Here is a 21,849-nt window from a genome sequence, read left to right as displayed (position 1 = left end):
GAGACTTGCGGAAGCTGATGTAATTTTAGGAGAAAAGATAAACTAGTAGCAGAAAGGAGTTGCCAAGTCAGCAGTATCATTTATTCCCAGTAAATGGTTCCTCTTTTATTGGGCAAAAGACTACGAGTTACACCGGGGCCTCATTTTCAGGCAGGAAAACGCATTTTATGCATCAGTCACCTGAAATTGGTAAAAGAATTTCATACCGCCGCTGACAACAAAATTAAGTTCCAAAGTTGAGATGATCCTCAGGTGAATAGTAAGAGATGAAAACATTAAGAACACACGGTTTATCCTTACATGTTTTCTTCAGGGAAGAAAAACCTCACTCAAAGAGAGTTTTCAGCAGAGGATATTTTTATAGCGAGTTTTCCCCAGGCTTTTGTGGGGGATCCAAATGAGAACACTTTCATCTCCTTATTTTATATAACCACAACAATCTGCCAGCTCTAACACTCGGGGTAGGTTGCGATGGCTGAGCCCACACAGAGCTAAGAAAAGCAGCCTATGAGTCATGTGCGGCTGCCGAGCTGCCGACGATGGCGGGGTCTGGGGGGGATGCGGGTGGGGGTCGGGGGTACGCACCTGCATGATGTTGCATTGCTGAATGGCCGAGTGCTGCAGCCGGCTGGCCTCCTCCTGCAGGCGCAGGGCAGCGTGGCACAGGGGCAGGCTGGTGACCACGTCCTCAGGGATCCGGAGCGCACTCTGGCATAACTGCACCGCCTGGACCTTGGGCTTGAGCGATTCCATCTCAGACAGCAGATGCTGAAAAGCGTGGGTGCGTATTTCAAAACTTGTGTATTTCATAGTATATTTCATAAGCAAGAGACACCTACTGAACTGCGGCTCTGTTACCAGTTAGAAACATTTCCTAAGGAATATAGATATGCATAGACATGCACATATATATCATATTCACACACGCAACACACACACACACACACACACACACACACACATATATATATATATATATATATATATATATATATATTTCTTTCTTTCCCACAAGGAAAATACATCTTAGGCCACATCTTTTGCTAAGTTCACAGTTTAGCAATCATTTTTTTCCTAACTGGCTTCTATTTTATTTTTTACTTTTAATTATTTTGGGGTGTCACAGCTGGGGGTGTTCAGGGATCACTCCTCATGGTGCTGGGGGACCATATTTAGTGCGGGGGATAGGGCCTGGGTTGGCTGAGGACAAGGCAAGCATCCTATCTGCTGTACCATCTCTCTGGCCCCTGGCCTGTCTTATTGTTGTTGTTGTTGTTGTTGCTTTTTAATATACACCTTCTCACATTACCCAGGCATTTTTTCGTGCTTACCTGTCGATGAGACAGCTGCTCCTTAAGACTCAGCCGACCTACTTCCGGGGAAGTCAGGGTTGTCTGGGCTTGCTCTAAGGCAGCTTGTAAGTTTCTAAGCTCAGTTTCGAATTTTTTCATGTCCTAGGGAATAAAAGCAAAACTCATGCCAGGAGACAGAAGCTTGAAGTGCCGTCGTAACTAAGAATCACATCTTCTACATGAAACCATTGGGAGGTAAGCTGTGATCCTCCGAGTAGGGAACACTAGCTGTATTTGTTTATTTGAGGGAGAGGAGGTTTGGGGTCACACCCAGCATGTTCAGGGCTAACGCCTGGCTCTGTGCTCAGGGTTGACTCTTGGCAGATCTCAGGGGACCATATGTGGTGCTGGGGTTTGAGCCAGGGCTGCTATGCAAAAGGCCTTATCTGCTGGTATTCTCTCTCTGGGTCCTGCAATCCTATTTTGTAAGACCCAGATTTTTTTTGCTGTAACTTTTTTTTAAAACACAGTAAAGCAAATATATAAATCTCTGCAATAATAATGACCATAACAAGAGTCACAGAAGGAACGCACTTGAAGCTCTGTGCCTTCTCTCTCTCTCTGAACCCATGTCATTGTTTCCTAAAAGTCGATTTTTCAACTTAAATGATCATTTTCCTTTTTACCTTGGCAGCATCCTGGAGGCTCTGCAGACGTGTTTTGAGCAGCTGCCGTAACTCCCCAGTCTCCCGTCCCAGTTCTGCCACTTGCTGAGACAGTTTTTCTGTACAGTACACACTGGCGAGACACTGGATTTTCTCAGCCATCATTTCCAGGTCACCATGAATTGCTTCTGATTCTTCCAGCAGCGTCTAGAATGAACGGTCAATATTCATGACACTGACAGACAGAGAGAGGTGGGTGATAATAGGGTGTGGCGTGAAGGTGGACGGCAGGAAGTGTGCAGGGTCATGATCCATGAGCACCAGGCGAGGAACATGTTTGTGTTTCTGTGTTTTAAATATCAGGCCTGGTTTCCACTTACCATCTTACCCATCTCATAACAAAATCCAGATTCTGGAATGGTTAAGAATTTACCAGCATTGAGAGTAGACTTTAGACCAAATATGATTGCCACTAAATGTCTCTTTTGAAAACCACAGCACCCAAAAGGAGAGAACAAAGGGGAATGCCCTGCCACAGAGGCAGGGGGGATGGGGAGACAGGGGGTGGGAGGGATACTGGGACCTGTGGTGGTGGAAGATGGGCACTGGTGGAGGGATGGGTGCTTGATCGTTGTATAACTGAAACCCAAGCACAAAAATTTGTAAGTCTACAACTGTACCTCATGGTGTTTCACTAATAAAAATCTAAAAAAAAGAAAAGAAAAGAAAATGAGCAATTTTGAAGAAAACAATAAATTACACAAAAAGAAAAAAATTATTTTGACAAATGGAAGTATAATTGGAGAGGAAATAAAGTTGTTTAAGATAATTACCTTGCAGGCTTAATGCATCAGTTTCACAGTGAATATTACAGAATGTTAAAATAGTAGTAATCATGCTTTGTATTAATGTTTATACTTAGAATTCACATAAAATTTTAAATTAGCAAATAAATTTCTCTAGAAAAATTTTTTAAAAAAAGAATTTGTCAGCACCAATTGGTACTGAGTCTTGGGCAATGAGTGAAGCTCACAGTCCCGTGTAGACCCTTAGCTGCGGCCTGGTGAGGGTGGTGACTCCTCAGCTCATGGCCTTAACTCAGAGATGCTTCTCTGCACTCACAGTCTAGAGCTGAGATCTTAAGTGCACCTGATTTCAGATGAAAAGAAACCAAGAATCTTCCCAAAGCAACTTTCAAACCTCTCATCACTTGCATTTAGGGATGCAAAAGGACCAGAGCTCCTTAGCATAGCATGAAGCGTGAAACAGCCCTAACCCACAGGCTGGCGTTAATACTAACACAAATGGCCACACAATCATAGAATAGGCATGAGCTGAAAAAAAATGAGGAAATAAGACAGAAAGGTGCAGGGAGGAGAAAAAGTTGACCAGTGGGGAGAAGGTTTATTGGAAGTGTCCCATCTGGATGCTGCCACCAGGGTGTTTGCCCCTGAACTAGTGGAAAGAGAAGGACGTTCAAGCTGAAGGCACAGCACAAGGTAAGGCTTAGAGGTGGGCAAGCCCCGACTAGGCAGCTATGGGTGTGTGATGTGGAAAGAGGAGAGATATGAGAGGGGACATTTATTGTGACTTGATTTTAAAAATCAGTCCATGTTGCTTTCCCAGTGAACTGTTCATAGAGTATTAAGCTTGGAAGAGATTGCAAATTCCAAGATGAAAATAAAGTGTCCTATAATCTGATACCCCAGGGACAAACTTTCAATAAGAGAAAACTACTCTTACAATCTTTGGTAAGAGAGATCATGTCATAGGTACAATTTCTCATTTTTCTTGCTCACCTGATATAGGCACGAATACCTTTGATATCTCTGCACTATTTTTTTTGTGGGTGGGGCATGCTTTTGTTTGTTTGGGGGCCACAGCTGGCTATGCTCAGGGCTCACTCCTGGATCTGCACTCAGGAACCACTCCTGGCGGAGTTTGGGGAACCATACAAAGCTGGGGATCAAACTTGGGTCCTACCTTACCCACTATCTCTCTCTCTCTCTCTCTCTCTCTCTCTCTCTCTCTCTCTCTCTCTCTCTCTGGTCCTTCTTCACTGTTTTTAGGCTAACCATGCAGCTTTGGGGCAGGGACATAGCACAGTGGGTAGGGCACTTTCCTTGCACAATGTCATCCTGGGTTTTATCCTAAGCATCCCATCTGCTCCAGCTCCCATCCTTATCAGAAGAGCACAGAGCCAGGAATTAGCTTTGAGCATCATTGGGTGTTGCCCAAACACTGCTCATTCTGCTCCCCACCATATAAAAATGCCACTCCCCCACCCAACCCAAACAAACCAGGCTCCTTTGATTTCCATGGTGAAGACCAGAGGATCCCCCAAAGCAAGGTCTCAAGATGACAATCTATCCTGATCGTCCATGAGAGATGACGAAAGCCAGCACCCGGTGGTCTGTGTTTTGGGATCCATATGTGCTCACAGTCCACTCTGCTGCCTTGACACTCTGGGAATAATTCTGGCTGACAGTTCTCCCTCACCCACATCCCCTCCCATGCCAGAGTTCAGCTTGGTAATACGCCGAGACTTTAGCTTCTCTCAACCTCTGAGGCAGCCCTCCTTGGATCTAGCCTCCTCCTGCAGCACCGAAGCCCTCTCCCGGGCCATCTTACCTCCAGTCACCTTGCTGAAAACTCACGTCTGAACTTGCCACTTGCTGCGAGAGCCACTGCAGGATCAAGTCCAAGTTCCTGCAGAGTCTGTTTTCTTCTTATCTCTCCTCTCTCTGCCTCTTCCCGGCTTCCCTCCAGAGTCCCTCCCTGCCCTGAGCAATCCAGGACATCACCCCCCCTCCCCCACCCCTCACTCCTGCTGTTGGGATTTCACTCGCGCTTTTGTCTAACATACATTCCGCAAGTGGGCTGCGTGTTTGTGAGGCTCAGTTCAGCATCGCCCTTTCCTGAGAAACCTCCCGTAACCTTCCTCTCAAAGTCGGGGGAGTATGTATGGCTTGAGAACTATTCTGGTTCATGCTTGGATAGAGCCTGTTGCCACTGCCAAGGTCAGTCTCCTTGCCCGCCACTTTAATTTTCAACCCCGGGGACCAGCCCTGAGGCCAGGGAATGTTCTGTGGGGGCAGGAAGTGTATTTTCTGATTAACAAACCCCTGGACTTTGGGGACTGGGTCTAAGGCAAGAGATTAGGAATTGAAAGCTGGCACCGTGCCACGTGCAGAGTGCCTTCTGGGTGTCACTGCCTTTTGGAATGCCCAGTGCCATCGCCAAATATATATCCCTGGGGAATGTCAAACCCGGAAAGTCTGCAAACACCAGCTCTCAGTGCAGACACCCTTGGGATTGCACCTCAGACAAGCATGTGACGCCCCTGCTCCCTGCTTGTTGCGATGGCAATGCCAACAACAAAGAAAAAGGGAGCAAAGAACTCTGGGGGAACATGTGTAATTGTTCTGTGAATAAATAAATGAATGAGTGCAGGAATGTTATTTTTGTTTTGTTTGTTTTGGGGAGGCACACCCAACTTTTGGTTGGGGGACACACAACACCCACCTGTGCGCAAGATTACTCTTGGCTCTGCACTCAGGAATTACTCCTGGACCATATGGGATGCCGGGGATCGAACCTGGTAGGCCATGTGCAAGGCAAATGCCCTGACCATTGTACTTCATTCCTTCCCTGCTCATGTTTTTAAATTTTGAATTTTCATGCCTAAGTTTCTTAGGTAGGTTGAATATTTCCTTGCTTCCACAAGTCTTGTCCATTAAACATATTAGAATGCCCTCAGCAGAAGAGGAGAGTTATTTAAGAAAGATTTTTTTTTCTGAATTAATGAGAGAATCGAGTACTCAGATACAGAGATTCAATTAGGAGCCTGCTAATTGGTTTTCAGTCCAAGCAGAAAAAAAGAGGCTTGAGTCTGTCAACTGAAATGGGGAGAGGAGTGGTGTAGCATTACAAAGACCTAAGCAGTAGTCAGTCAGAATAGAAGAAACGCTTAGCTACTTGAGTATATTCTTGTAACTTTAATAAAACTATTCTGTATGTTACAGCAAGTGACTGGGCTCTTCGCTCTAGCTGAATCCAATTGAATCCTAAGTTAGAAAAAGATGAAATAATTTCCTGAATCATACGCACGGGAATCCAGCAGAGGAAATGAGGTAATGCAGTTGCCCATGTGACCAGGAACCTGGCTGGGTCTCAGGGGCCCCGAGTTCACTCCCTGTGGGAGGCCTTCTGAGAGTTAGGCAGGGAAGATGAAGAGGCCTGGGAGAGCTCTCACTAAATCCCTCATGCCAGTAGCCTGTGTGATGCTGCTCCATGCCACATCATTCGTTCCTCGCAATAATTCTGCAGAGTAAATCTCATTTATACCTGCTTCCTAATGAGAACACAGCCTTCTGACAAGGATAAGTGTTGGCGCAAGATTACACCAACCCAAATGCAGCACTTCCCCAGGAGTCTGAGCTCAGAGCCAATAGTCTTCCTACGTGGCACCACTCTGCATGGAGAATTTCCTACCATATCTGTGCACGTAAAAGCTGAATAACAAATGAACAGGAACCCGGTAGGGTTGGAAATTTTTGATCTGGAGAAAGGAAAGCCTCGGGGAATCAATGGCTCATCTATCTACCTATATATCATCTATCTGTCTGTCTGTCTGTCTGTATGTCTGTCTGTCTATCTGTCTATCCATCTGATGTGCAACATTATACATACTACACATATATGAAATCTCATGACTAGCTACATCCATGTCTTCAAATAAGTCCTTGGGACTACCTTTGCTTTCTTTTTATCTGATGCCTTCAAGAATTTTGAATCATGACCCCTAAATGTCCTATTAGCCTAGTCACTTTAATTCATGGTCTCTGATTATCCTTTGCAAATTAGGCTTTTCAGTTACCTGATGTGAAACGTACTGCTCCCGAAGTTGGCTTGCAGAATTCCACACGATCTTTCCTTGTACCAAGACCTTAGCTTTCTCAATCCACTTCAAAATTGACTTGAGCATTTCATTGTAATCTTCCAAGTAGGATGCTGCCTGAAAAATCATTAACATTCAGATAACAGCTGAGAACTCTGAGACTGGAACCAGAAATCCATCTTCAGCGTCTCTCTTTGGGTACAGAAATACTAGGGGTTATTGTTATGATGACTGTGATATTTTAAAAGTATCCTGAACAGAACTTAGTCCTGTACTAAATTCCTTCCCACTTGGGGAGCACCTTTCCTTTTCTCTTCTACTTTCCAGTAAACTTTTCTACTTTCCAACTCTGAAAAATAAATAAATAAAAGTGTCATGAACAATGAATTCCTTGTGAAAATCAGTCAAGGACTTCAGGTGAGTTTAGAATAAAATCCAAGTTTGAAATGTGCTTTAACAATGTGTGTTAAAATTCTCTGATCTCTCTTATCTCTTTTTCCTGCTCGCCCCACCCACTTCTCCAACTACATTCCACCCTCACTAGGTAAGAAGATAACAGATGAGGATTATAATGTGCCAGGCAATATTATCATTTATTGATAATATTCATCGATAATATATTATAATTCATTGGTTACCATATCCTGATTTAACTTGTTTCTGAGTAGAAAAAGGTTTGCAAAGTTTCAGTCTATACTTGATATTATGATATGGGAATCTGATATTTGAACCTCAACCTATTAAATGCAAGATAATATTATTTATATGTAAATTTATTATTGGGCTGGAGCGATAGCACAGCGGATAGGGCGTTTGCCTTGCAGGCAGCCAACATGGCCGACCCAAGTTCGATTCCTCTGCCCCTCTCAGAGAGCCCGGCAAGCTACCGAGAGTATCTTGCCCACACGGCACAGCCTGGTAAGCCACCCATGATGTATTCAATATGCCAAACACAGTAACAACAAAATCTCCAATGGAGACGTTACTGGGCCCGCTTGAGCAAATCGATGAACAACGGGAGGGCCTTTACCTTTACCTTGAGCAAATTTATTATTCATATTTATTTAAATGTTATTATTCCCATGCGTATTACATCTTATGCATATAACATATAATATAGGTTTATATACTATATACATATCTGTATATATAACTTTCTTTGGAATAACCTGAATTAACCCCAAACTGATTTATAAAACACAAAAGTGGACTTTTATTCACTCACAAAGAAGCATTTACTCTGCCCTCTACTTCTCCAATTTATAAAATATTTACCTCACAGTCCACATCTTTAATTATCCTTGTCAAAGTATGCGTAATATAGTTTGACATAAGATCAAGAACACAGGTGTCACCTAAAGCCTGTTATATAAAAATGACTCTCACCATTGTCAAAACTCTCTTTTTAGAAATGATTTTCAGGAAAGAAACACAAACCATTGCATCTCTGCTTTCAAGGATGTGGAGAACAGCCTGGACAACATACCTGACCGAGCTTGGAGAGCCGGTTCTCAGCCTGTCTAATGGTTTGCTGGTGAAGTTCAGTCACCTTTCCTATCTTCTTGGCCAGTGGCTTACCAAGCTGGCCATTCTCTTCTGAGAATTTCTGCACCGCCTCATCTAATTCCATTAGCTTCAGGTTACAGCCATCTAACTCCTCTCCTAGTGCCTAGATGGAAAAATAAAAGAATCTTAGTAGACCACAGAAAATAAGTACCACCAGGGTTCACAAGATTAGATTTACATTTTTAAACGACTTGTGTAGATGCATATATTATGGATATTTATTATAGATAAAAAGATATTAAATATAAATATTTAATGTAAATGTATTTTGGAGACTAATTCTACTACAATAAGGTCATTTCTGTTTCTTCATTTGGAAAGGCAGAACAGGATGTTTTTTAACCCGGGAGTTTATTTCCTATGAGGTGGAGAGAGCGCTAACATTTTCCTCCAGCCCCACCCAAAAGAGGGTTAGTCATTCAAGCTCATCAGCAGAGAGAGAGAGAGAGAGAGAGAGAGAGAGAGAGAGAGAGAGAGAGAGCTCAGAACTAACTACTCATTCTTCATTCTGAACCTCACATATTTGTATTCCTAAATTATTAGTCTTTTGCTATTCTTTCCTATTATATACACATGATGTGATGTGTATTTACTTACAAATTTATTCATTTTTAGTGGAGCTCACAAGAGATGTTCAAGGGTCCTAGGCAATTCTCGGCCAACTGGGGCCGCAGGGATTACCCAGGCCACCTCAGGAGTGCCCAAGACCCTCCAGGTCACATCAGGTGATGCTCTGAGGAACATGTACTGCTTGAGACCCTACATAGTTACATGCAAGGACTAAGCATTAATCCCTGGAATGTCTCTCTGGCTCCCTATACATACAGCTCAATTGTGATACTGGAAGTGAATCTATATGATTATGTTTGTGATTTTATTTATTTATTTTACTTTACTTACCTTTTTTTTTTTTTGAAAATCAACAAAGACTTTTCCCCTCCCTATCCCCAGTTAAATAAATAACTTCAAAGAAAAAATTATCCAATGCATTTAGCATGTCCCATCTGCTAATACTCCTTTTTTCTTACCTTTTGGTCAGTTCTAGCTTGGTCTAAATCATCAGTCTTAGCTCTCAGCTTTGTTAGAATAGTCGTGAGGTCTTTGGCTACCTTCTGTATTTGCTGGTTGTATTCCTGGCTCATGGCCTTGCTCTGTTCAACTTCTTTTACTTTGCCCTGGATCTAAGTAACAAATAAAAACAGCAATACCACCCAGGGTTAATATTAGATACAAGATGCTAAAGACATTATACTTGTCAGAAGATTGAGGTTGCGGGGACATTGGTGGCCTTGGAGCCAGCCACTGGAGTTACAGGACTGTCTTGCTTGCAGCCTCGTTGGATATTGCATGGATTTTGGTTGCATTTCTCGCACCTCTTCCGTTGCTGTTTCAGCAAAGGAACAAAAACTGCATGCACAGTGATTCATCAGATATTTACAGAGGGCAATGAAGATAGCTATGTTTGAATCTAGTCTGTTGCATCTGTGTTTAAATAGCTTGGCAGCCTCTAGCATACACACTTCTGCAAGTCTTTTCCCACATAAAATGAAATATCCTTCCAGCTAAATTCAAGACACTTAATGATCTGTTAACTCTTTTCCTAATTTTCCAATTAAATTCCTGTAAGAAGGAGTTTCCTACTCTTGCTTTACTGTCAAGGGCCAGTTTGATATTTTTAATACTGTCTGTAGGCCATACAATATAGGAAAATAAATTGAAGGCCAGTGCTAAGAGCATATGGATCTGTCTTGGGCCAAGGCTAGAGCACATAATTTCATGGGGCTTAATTAGCCTATGGGCCAGAAATCCTCCACTCCTGTGATATGACAGAAGCATTTAAGAGAGTCCATAGAATAGAAGGTGAAAAGAGAAAAACTAATATTGACATTTTCTGATGGTTTAGGTTTGTCTTGATGGCATTCATAATTTTGCTTATAAAATGTGAAGAGAAGATGGTAAAGAGAATTTTTTTCTCTACATAAATGAGAGATCTTTTTAAAAATCTCTTTTATGTCTAAAAAGTCTACCAATTAAAGAGTAATTCTTTACTTTTTTTAATGGAATACATAAAAAATATAAGTGGAATACGTTCTTTCCAACTTCAATTGTTGGCCAATACAGCACCTACTTTCTGATTAGTCTTAGTAAATTTTGCCAGTAAAGTAACTCCTTTCTATAGTTGCACTGATTTTTGGATGACACCAGGTAGGTGATGGGATTCCAAAACTGTTTACTGAAAACACACAATATATCTTGGGTTTTTATTTCCTTCAATTTTTTTGTTTGTTTTGGGGCCACACCCAGAATTGCACAGGGCTTACTCCTGGATCTTTATTCAGGGATCACTCCTGGCACAGTTTGGGGGACCATATGAGATGCTGGGGATTGAATCTTGGTCAATTCTGTGCAAGGCAAACTCTTGACACAATGTACTATCACTCCAGTCCCATCCGACCCCTCTTTAAATCATTTTTTAAAAGGAGAAAGCAGTAAGTTATCTTTAATTATATGACATTATTATCTCTGATGTAATATTTTTCCCTCAAGATCACTAGCTAAATATAATTTTATACTGTATTTTATGGGCTGGAGTGATAGCACAGCAGGTAGGGCATTTGCCTTGCACACGGCTGACCCAGTCAGTCCAGGTTCGATTCCTCCGCCCCTCTCGGAGAGCCCGGCAAGCTATTGAGAGTATCTTGCCCGCACAGCAAAGCCTGACAAGCTACCCGTGACGTATTCGATATGCTAAACACAGTAACAACAAGTCTCACAATAGAGACATTACTGGGCCCGCTCGAGCAAATTGATGAACAACAGGAGGACAGTACTACAGTGCTACTGTATTTTATGTATATTAGAATTTTATATTAGAATATTGTAATATCTTGGCTTGGGGGTACTGGGGTCTCCCAGGTGATGTTCAGGAGACCTGGGCACCCCACTAGTGACTCTTGGCCCACCAGGAGTAGTTTTGTGGCAGAGCCCAAGGCTGCGGTGGGGGAGATTTAAGGCTGAGTGGTGCTGGGGTCCTCCAGGGCTGTCGTGCCCAGGAGACCACGTGATACCAGGACACACATCCAGGCCGGGCGGGTGCCAGGCAAGTGCTCTCGGCTATTCTCTATCCCAGCTGCTAGAGATCTGGTGTTGTTTTTTATGTTTCCAAGCTTTCATGAAGACATCCCATGAAAATCAAGGTCTTTTCTCCAAGAGGATGGAGCCTCTGAGAGATTGGAGGGACACGTCTCCCTGACCATCACCTGATCATGGATGGTCCCGAGGTCCAATGCCACTTCGGCCAGCTGGAGGGAAAGTTCCGCAGGTAATATAGTGTTCAGACCCAGGTACTTAGTCTTCTGTTCTTCAGCCGTCATCTCAATTTTCTGACGGTGATTTGTGACTTCTGTTAGGAGAATCTGAAGGAAGGATAAAAATAGGAAGGTTTCTCTTAATAAAGAGACAGAGTTTTAAAATTATTTATTTATTTATTTATTCATTTATTGCTTTTTGAGTCACTTCCGGTGATGCACAGGTGTTACTCCTGGCTCATGCACTCAGGAATTCCTCCTGAGGTGCTCAGGGGACCATATGGGATGCTGAAAATAGAACCCGGGTTGACTGTGTGCAAGGCAAACAACCCGCTGTGCTATCACTCCAGCCCCGAGACTGATTTTTATGGATTCAGAAAACAGCTATCAATTATGATTAAGTGAGAATAAGGGAAGCATCTTTTTGTTTTGGTTTGGTTCTTTTATGTTTGGGGGCCAACCTCTGCGATGCTAATTCCTGGCTCTGCTCTCAGGCTTCTCTCCTGGTGGTACTTAGGGACCATAAGGAATGCCAGGGATGGGACCGAGGTCAGCCACGTGCAAGGTAAGCACCCTACCTGCTGTCCAATCACTCAGGCCCTAGAGAAGCATCTTAAAGAGCTTGGTTTTTCTTTAATGTCTGAATAAGAAACATGACTGCTTTACAACATAAAAAGTTCAGCTCTTGAAACAATAACAAAATGCCCATTATATAGTTCTGAAAAAAGTTTCAAGATTTCACTGAATATAAACAAAAGTATCTGATGTAAGTCAGGGCAAATTTCTGGGGCTGTGGGGATAGCTTCTGGGCTGACACACATACCTGCAACATGCCAGGCTCTGAGCTTAACCCCTAACACTGCACGTGACCCCCTTCCCCTCAGCACCTGAGTCCACATACTGAAACATCAGCCCCAGTTCACTAGCTATGGCCCCCGGGTGCTCTGAGAGTTCCTTGAGAGGCATCCCAAAAGAAATGCTATAAAAACCGAGTTGATTTTCTTATGGGAATAAGGAATGTCTTTTACCTTAAGTTCTTCAAGTTGAGCATCTATTTCTATTGTTGGATTCTCCAAATACTCCTTCGTCTCTCGAACCCAAGATTTCACAGAGTTGATTTGAGTTTCCACCATTTCTCGCTCCTTCAGCTCCTGTTTCACCAGATTTCCGTTGCTTTTTATTTTCTCCTGCATGCTTTAGAAACAGTAAAGTCAGAAAGCAGAAGTTGGTTTGGCCTGCATGGAACTGCTCACATCCCATCTATGTGACATCATATGATCAAAAACAGATACAAAAAAAGTGAAATCTATCTTCTTTGAAAGTTAAGTCACTTCCCCTAAAAGTTACTATCATAGAAGTTACTGTCATTGGGGCTGGAACAATAGCACAGCGGGTAGGGCATTTGCCTTGCACGTGGCCAATCCGGGGTTCAATTCCCAGCATCCCATACAGTACCCCGAGCACCATCAGGAGTAATTCCTGAATGCAGAGCCAGGAGTAACCCCTGAGCATTGCTGGGTGTCACCCAACAAGCAAAAAAAAGTTACTGTCATAACTTTCAGTAACAAATTTGGTTCAAATATAACATAAATTATGTGATGTGAATATTTTTTTCCTTAAAAACTGGATTTTTGTGTCTACAGAAATTGGGATTTAAAGGAAGACTCAAATTTTTAAATTTCGTAGTTAATAGTGATCAGCATCCACATTTCAAGTCCTTATTTGAGTCAACATACATTTGATGAAAATATTTAAACGGGGAGCATGAGATTTGTTACATCAATGGAAGTTCTTCTATAAGTTCTTCTATGAGTGGAAATGTATCAGTGATATTAGCAAATAGTTAAGCTATTGACATTTCTCCCTTAGCCCAAGAAGTGATTCAGGTTGACTATATATCACTAAGATTAAATTGTTAATTTTGGTAAGTTCACTCCTAGTGATTGACTATTATTTGCCAGACTTTGGTAACCCTTGTGGTGTGATCTCTTTGGCATCTAATTTAACTAGGAAGTTCTAAAGCTTTATCAAAATTTGGTTCTAAAGAGCCCTTGACTAATTTACTTGCAAGCTTCCTTTCTTCCCTTATCTAACAGCTCCCTGAAAGTTACGGGTTTATTTCTAGATCTGAGGACACACTCCTCCCTGTTTGCAAAACATTCCCACATCTCACTGCCTGGCTCAAATCTGCTCCTTCTTCAAATTAGGCATCATTCTCTTTTGAAGTTCAGATGGGTTTGAAAGTTTTACTTTGATACATTTTTAAGTTTAGGCATCATAATTTACAATTTAGTCGTATTTCACTCATCCTGTGCTCCAACACCACACCCACCACCTAAACGTCAATATCCCTCACCCAATGTCCCCAGGTACCTCTTCATTACTCTCCACCCCCAATGTCCCCCAGGAAAACTCAGTTTTGCAGGTTGACTCTCAGGGACTATAGCTATTGGCCGTTTGTTTTTCCATTCCTCTGTTTCTTTATAACCCACACAGGAGAGATTATTCTGTATCTGTCTGTCTCTTCCCGACTTCACTCCGCATGTTACTCTCCAGTTCCATCCACGGATCAAGGAAGTGCAGAGTTTCATTTTCCCTTATAAATATAGAAGAATCAATTGTGTTTTTATATACTGCAGGGTTTTTGTTGTTGTTGTTGTTGTTATTGTTGTTGTTTTATCCACTCCTTGGTTTTTGAGCATCTCTTCCTACCTCATAGATGCTGGCTCTGCAATGTGTGCAAGTTAAGCCACACCCAAGTGTGAGCACAGATTGCACACGTCAGGGTCAGTGCATTAAAAGAAGCTTTCCGTGACTTCGCTTCCAGGTTAGTGGCCCCTGCTGTGTATTCCCTTCCTGAGATTCCCGGGGTCTTCCTACATAGCTTCCAGCTGCTACTAGCTGCCAGTCTCGGCTGCCTGACACCAAACAGCATGAAGATACAGACTGAAGCTATTTGGCTCATCCCTGTCATTCTAAACAGACAGATGTTGTCAGAAAAATGGTCGAAAGTTAAGAGAAATGAAAAGAAGGATGGTGAGAATAGTTACTTATTTGGATGGTATGGCAGATCTTTGTGGTCAAGTTTATTAACAGAGATTGACAAAAGGAACAGGAAGTGGTCCAGCCAAAGCCCCCTGAAAGGATGCCTGGCTTAAGTCCCCATGCCAAAGGCCTGGCAGGCTGAGACTCTCCTTCGAAGATAAGTAGCCGAGAACAGGAGACTCTCGAGACCCCATCGTTGCTCCATTCCCCTCCCCCCCACCAAATTCCCAGAACAGGCCAAGCATCCTTTCCTTATCAATTTGGCCCATCGAGACATACGGTCTATGTCTTTTCCTCCTAAATTCCTAGAATTGACCACACTACTTCCTTTTTGGGATAGGCTAAAATTATTTTATTATCTTTATATGACTGGCTCAGAACACTTCATAGTTGATCCAAATTACTATATGAATTTGTTTTGTTTAAGTTTTGGGGCCTCACCTGGTAGTTCTCATGGCTTACTCCTGGCTCTGCACTCAGGGATTACTCCTGGCAGTGTTTGAGGGATCGTATGGAATGCTGGGGATCAAACCTGGGTCAACCACATACAAGGCAAGTGCCTTACTTGCTGTATTATCTCTCCAGCACCGCTATATGGATTTCTTATCCTTTTTATGTTATTGACTGAGAATAATTTTATGGATGATTTACTCCAAAACTGGATATATGCTTTCCCCCAAAGCGAAAACTTCCCACCTAAAGTATCTCCAAATCATGCTATTAAATAATATCCTCTGGGACTGGAGCAATAGTACACCTCGCACTAGGCAGAAGCCAGGTTCAATCCCCAGCATCCTTTCTAGTCCATCAAGCCTGGACAGGAGTGATTTCTGAGTGAGGATACAGGAGTATCCCCTGAGCACCACCAGGTGTTGCTTCCCTCCACCAAGAAAAACAAATAAATGAAATTAAAAGTATCCCTTAAAATACCAGATAGACCTCATTCTGGCCTCTACTGTGTCACTGTGTCATTCAGAACAGTAGCTTCAATAAATTGGCTTTGCTCTAGGTTCATCATTTAGCTCTTGGTAAATTCTTTGACCACACCACAGTGTGAGGCGTGGGTTGAGCCTCTCCTCCCAAACCTCCAGGGCAAACTTACTTTAAGCACCGATCTTGCATTGCTGTGATTTCCTGCACTGGGGGTAACTCTTCCCCAGTGGAGGGGGTGGTCCCATCCTGGAGCATGCTCAGAGCTTGTTGCTGCAACATGCCCAAGGCCGCCTGCTGTTCCTCCAGCTCCAGGAAGAAGGTGTCCTGAGATTCCAGGAGACTTATGAGCTCAGTTTTTGAAGCTTTCTCTGCTGAACTTCCAGGCAATTTGTCTTGCAGCTCATCAATCTTTTCCGTAGCTTTCTTAACCTATGCAAATGAACATATGACAACTCTCAAACCTAAGTACACTGGGAAAAAAAATAGGGCAGTTGCAATAAGTGCCACATCTGAACACTTAGGCATCAAAGCACATCAAAGACGGTGCTGTGAACTCTGAGTTTCAGGAAAGCAATCTCTTCCTGAATAGAGAGGAAAGGTCACTGATGGTTTTCAACTTTAGTCTCAAAATAATATCAAGGCATAACATAGAAAAAGGGGGTTTGTTTCTTTTGCTTTTAAAGGTAAAGGTAAAGGCCCTCCCGTTGATCGTCGATTTGCTCGAGCGGGCCCAGTAACGTCTCCATTGGAGACTTTGTTGTTACTGTGTCTGGCATATCCAATACTCTCGGTAGCTTGCCGGGCTCTCCGAGAGGGGTGGAGGAATCGAACTCGGGTCGGCCATGTTGGCCGCTTGTAAGGCGAACGCCCTATCTGCTGTGCTATCGCTCCAGCCACGCATTGCTGGGTGTGACCCAAAAAGAAAAAAAAAGGAAGGAATCAAATACTGGACTTAGGAAATGAATTAAACTTCAGGGGTTTTTTTGTTTGTTTTTGTTTTTGTTTTTTTGGGTCACACCCAGCAATGCTCAGGGGTCAATTCCTGGCTCTGCACTCAGGAATCACTTCTGGTAGTTCTCACGGGACCATATGGCATGCTGGGAATGGAACTCAGGTCATCAGTTGTGCAAGGCAAACACCCTCCCCACGGTCCTATCACTCTGACCCCATTTTCCTGTTCATTTTCTCAGCAAGGAATAAAGAGTTTTGTATTTTTTCACAGGCAGGTAGAATTGTCATACTAAGAGCCCAGCAAATGGAGCAAAGTAGACTTGGTCTCTTTTCAAACATTTATTTGCTTGATTTTCTTTTTTTCCCCCATTGAAGCTACATTGCTAATAGTTAAACTTCATTGTACTGCTCTATAAATTTCTGGTTTGCACAACTGAAAATCAATCTCTACCCATACTTATAGGTATAGAACAGATCTATACAGTCTTTCCTCACTGCAGGTTCAAATCTATCTACCATATATTTGTCTCCTGGGTACCAACTTGGTTTTCTTGAGTAACTGGATGCTGACTTTGGACTACACTGCACATCACATGATGAATTCAGCTTTACAATTTGGCTTAGATGGCATAAAAGTAAAGACTTCTAAGAAAAAAAAGTGTTAGTGCTTTAGACAGGCAAGAAATGGGGCCAAATGCCACTTTTCAAAACAGACACAGCCATGGAGGAAATAATCATTTGAGCCCATCCAGAATGGCGGTTACCTTGCTGTTAAAACTCTTCCACTCATCCACAGCATCTTCCAGAATCTTCTCCTGGTCCTGGGCCACTGCACGGAGACGTGCCCAGCGCTGCCACACGGTGGTCGTGGACCTGCCAATGGTGGCCTTGCTGGCGTCACTGCCAGCCTTTTCCAGATGTGAAGCCTTCTCTTCAAGGGCCACAATTTTCTCATGGAAAGAGTTCACTAGTGACACTAAGTCCTAGGATTGGGAACCAGACAAAGGGAGAGAGAATCTTTCAACATTCTATGGCTTTTGGTAAAGTCCAAAATAACTTGCCAAGGAAAATGTTCTGCTACACAATTTCTTTTGTCTCCAGTAACTCTTACTTTTACATTGAATTCTTTTTGGAGATAGGCTGGGAATTTTTCTAAGAGCACAGTAAATATTTATATTAAAAAGTTATTTACTGGGGCTAGAGAGATGGTACAGGTATTAAGGCATTACTTTGCATGGGGCCGGGCCTGGTTGAATACCCTGGAATGTATCGGGTTTCCTGGAGCACTACCAGGAGTGACTTCTGAGCAAAGAGTCGGAAGGAAACCCTGATCACCACCTTGTATGGACCCAAAGTCAAAAGAGAGACTAGCAATACTGCCTCAAAAATGATTTATTACTTGAGATGACACATTCTCATTGTAAATAGCCACACAAATATCAGCAAGCTGAATTTGATATTGAAGTATGTACATTCTGCCTTATATTGCTGTGATAGATCAAGGTTGATTTGTTATTGGGTTTGGAATTTTTTGTTAAATGCATATAACTTATGCCTGGCATGTGTTTCAAAATGAACTAAGCAGCATATCTTATCAGAAGCAACTTTCTCTGCAAAAGTCACTTCTCGTACCCAACTGTGTATTTCCAAGTTGGGTATAAGAATCATTAAAATCATTAACACATAAAATCATTAAAGCAATTAATTGATTAAAACTCCTCTGAAAAGTGATTAAATATTCTTTATATTTAAGGATTATGGGAGCTGGGTTTTATCACGCGACATCTTATTATCTCATTTTTACTTTGGACAAACTGACAGGCTACTGAATGTAACCTGCCCACATGGCAGAGTCTGGCAAACTCCCCATGGCGTACCCAATATGCTAAATACCAGTAACAATGATGGGTCTCATTCTCCTAACCTTAAATGAGCTTTGATATGGCACTTTTAAAAAAAAAATCTCAGGGCTAGGATGAAGGAGACGTTACTGGGGCTTGCTCAAGGCAATCGATGAACAACAGGATGGTCGTGATCATGAAGGATTACGGGATGCTGACCTGCTTCTGGGACTATCTTACTATCTGCATAGAAAGATAGTCAATGTTTTATTTGATATAAACATAATCTTAACTACAATTATAACTAGCAGAATGAGAGCGAAGGGATTATCGGAACAGCAGTAATACTTACCTTGTGCTCTGACAATTTCCCTTCTGCTTCCTGACCAGAAGACGTTTTCAACAGCGAAAACTCAGACAACTTCTTTTCCGCATCATTCATCAATGTGATAACCTCTTCCCTGGCTTTCTGGTAATCCTGCCACTGGACTGTGCATCTTGGAAAAGTTGAACACAAATCAATAAGCAAGGAGAAAGCACATTTCCATACAGAGTGCGATGCTCAGATGGCAAGAGGCTTACATGAGCAGAATGAATGTGCTAGTGTGCCTCACTCAAAAAGTCCCATTTCTAGGAGAAAACGCATTTGACTAAAACACAAAGAATGAAAGAGCTCTAAGTACCTCTGCAGGAGATCTAACTGGGCGTGGGAGTCCTGCGTGAGTCTCTGGCTCTTCTCTTGCAGGGATGCCAGTTTCTGGGCCAGACCCTCTTTCCCGCTGGGCTTGATGAGGGGGTCCAGGTTGGCCACCAAGCCTTGGAGCTCCTCCAGATTACTTTGAAACTGAGCCTCTGTGCTGAAAAACTCCATGTGACTTTTGAGATTCTCCTCTGCACTCTCCACATCCAGGCCGTGGCCTGTGAGCTGCATCATTTCCTGGGCATCCTCCAGCCAATCATTAGCCGCTTGGAACACTTGATAGTACCTTTGACATTGACCGTATATTTCAGTCAAGGTAGCCTGAAAGACAATCATTGCAAGCACAATCAACTCTCCCTTGAAATGGGTTTGCAGGAAATAGACAAATTTCCCAATCTCTTTTCCAGCTCTCAGCCACGGGAATATATGTGTGTAAATCCATGGATAAATTGGTAAGATTTAGAGAGATGCAATCCCTCACCATCTTCCCCGCCTTCATTGTTTTTGTTATGTAATCCTATCATGGCAGTTCAATATATATAAACAATGAGATAAATGGAATAAAAATGAATGTGGTCTCTGGACTAGTTCCAGAACTTTCCTTCCTTTCCAAAGAAAACCAATTATGCTGAGAAACGGGGAGCAGACAGGATATTTCCTGAAAGAAAATGATGTCTCACGGGATTAAAAGCATTAAAATGCCGGTGGTAATGTAACCTGGGACAGTGATGTAGAATGTAGTGTAGAGAGTTCTTAAGAAATTAAAAATAGAACCACCATGCGATCCAGCAGTTCTATTTCTGGGAATTCTCCAGCGGAAACAGAATCATTATCTCAATGAAGAGATCTGTCTGCCCATGTTGGTAGTAGCGTGACTCATAATAGGCAAGGTATGGAAACAACTTAAGTGTCTGTTGACAGACGAACGGATTAAACAAACGGGATGGCATACACACAGAGAACCTTACACAGACTTTAGAAGGAAATGCTTTCCTCTGTGACCCCATACATGATGTTTTTTCTTTTTTTATTTTTGGGTCGCACCTGGTGATGCACAGAGGTTACTCCTGGCTTTGCACTCAGGAATTACTCCTGGCAAAGCTCAGGGGATCATATGGGATGCTGAGAATCAAAACCCGGTCAGCCGCATGCAAGGCAAATGCCCGACCTGCTGTACTATCACTCCAACCCCGCCCCCCCCATGGATAAATTTGAACCTAAGGAATATTAGGCTAAGGTGAAAAAGTCAAACAAACAAACAAACAAAAAAGAAGATCTAGCATTAAAAAAAGGAGGAAAAAGTCAAGTTCATAAGATAGAGAGTAATAAGGAATATCTAGGACTGGGGTGGGTAGGAGAGAAGCTGGTAGTAGTTAGTGAAATGTTACATAGTTTTAAATATAAGTTGAATAAGGTCTGAGGAGAAAATGTGTGAGATGGAAACCATGTTTGATGATATTGGTGATTGAATTCTACAAAATAGAAAAGTAGAAATTTTCTCACCAGAAAACCAGAAAAATAAACATGTGAGCTGACAGATGCACTTATTAACTTAGTGGGGAGGGAAGGGTCCTCTCCGAGTATAACCTATATCAAATACTCTGTGCTCTGTGAGTATTTCGTTCATCAATTATCCCTCAATAAAGCTGGGGAAAGGAAAAGAAGTATAATAAGACAAAGCTTGCCAGAGCAATCAGCAAGCTGGAATTGAACCAGTAGCCCTCACGCCTGGGCTGACACTTTAGAAGCCTCTGAGATCAAAAAGCTGGCCTTTACGCAATGAAGTCCATTCAAGTGTAGGAGGGAAAGGACACTGTCATTGGCCACTGGAATTGGGACTGTTGACTAAACCACCCTCAGCCTGCAGAGAGCAGAGAAATGGCAGAGCAAATAGCTGCACAGTGAGCCCTTCACAAGGAAGAAAAAGGAGCATGCAAGAAAGAGTTAGGATGGAAATTGAAGTGCTCAGAACCACTATCTCAGGAGCCTGGCTCAGGACCATCCATCCAACTGTCATTTACAAAGGCGGGAGTCAGGATGCCTAAGTAGATTCAAGATTTGGGCACAGAATTACCAAGTGAACACTAGTAAGCTTACATGACAAATACTTGACAAAAAACTCACAATTCTAGATAACTTTGATGAACTCTTTTCTTTTTTTAAGAAGTCTTAAATCAAGATGAAAAGTTCCATATAGACTAAACTGACTCTAAGAAGGTGGAAATTCATTTCTATTTGTTTTTGGAAGCAAAATGGTTTTTACTGAAAGAAATTTCTTAGAAAGACATGAGGGGAGAGAAAGAACACGGATTTGAAGGAGCAAGCCTAAAAAAAAGAGAGTGTGTAGGAGAAAACAAGGGCAGAAAGAGCAAGAAAGAAGAAATATGAGTTTAAGAGAGAATATAGGCAGAGGGAATTTGAGGGATGGGGGGAAACTGAGTACATTGGTGGTGGGAAATTCCACTGGTGGAGGGATGGGTGATGGAATGCTGTATGACTCAATCCAGTCCGGTCCGGTCCAGTCCTCCCACTGTTCATCGATTTGCTCGAGCGGGCCCAGTAACGTCTCCATCATGAGACTTCTTGTTACTGTGTTTGGCATATCGAATACATCACAGGGAGCTTGCCAGGCTCTGCTGTGCGGGCGA

General features: G+C 42.6%; 1 protein-coding gene across 9 annotated transcripts in view; it reads right to left on the bottom strand.

The window, feature by feature from the left end:
* Positions 1-21,849, bottom strand: part of SYNE1 (spectrin repeat containing nuclear envelope protein 1) — a 566,819-nt gene that overhangs the window by 209,260 nt on the left and 335,710 nt on the right. For all 9 annotated transcript variants that reach the window (XM_056125930.1, XM_056125931.1, XM_056125932.1 and 6 more), the window contains 12 exons: positions 19,185-19,522; positions 18,854-18,998; positions 17,425-17,643; positions 15,879-16,138; positions 12,760-12,925; positions 11,684-11,839; positions 9,452-9,604; positions 8,344-8,526; positions 6,837-6,974; positions 1,979-2,164; positions 1,332-1,454; positions 586-768 (listed from right to left, as the gene is read on the bottom strand). In XM_056125930.1, coding sequence (XP_055981905.1) covers positions 586-768; positions 1,332-1,454; positions 1,979-2,164; positions 6,837-6,974; positions 8,344-8,526; positions 9,452-9,604; positions 11,684-11,839; positions 12,760-12,925; positions 15,879-16,138; positions 17,425-17,643; positions 18,854-18,998; positions 19,185-19,522 — 2,250 coding nt within the window. The remainder of the gene's footprint in view (positions 1-585; positions 769-1,331; positions 1,455-1,978; positions 2,165-6,836; positions 6,975-8,343; positions 8,527-9,451; positions 9,605-11,683; positions 11,840-12,759; positions 12,926-15,878; positions 16,139-17,424; positions 17,644-18,853; positions 18,999-19,184; positions 19,523-21,849) is intronic.

Source organism: Sorex fumeus, unplaced genomic scaffold, assembly GCF_029834395.1.
Source record: "Sorex fumeus unplaced genomic scaffold, SorFum_2.1 ptg000061l, whole genome shotgun sequence".
Lineage (NCBI taxonomy): Eukaryota > Metazoa > Chordata > Mammalia > Eulipotyphla > Soricidae > Sorex > Sorex fumeus.
Note: the sequence above shows the minus strand (reverse complement) of the source record. Positions and strands in the feature narration are given on the sequence as shown.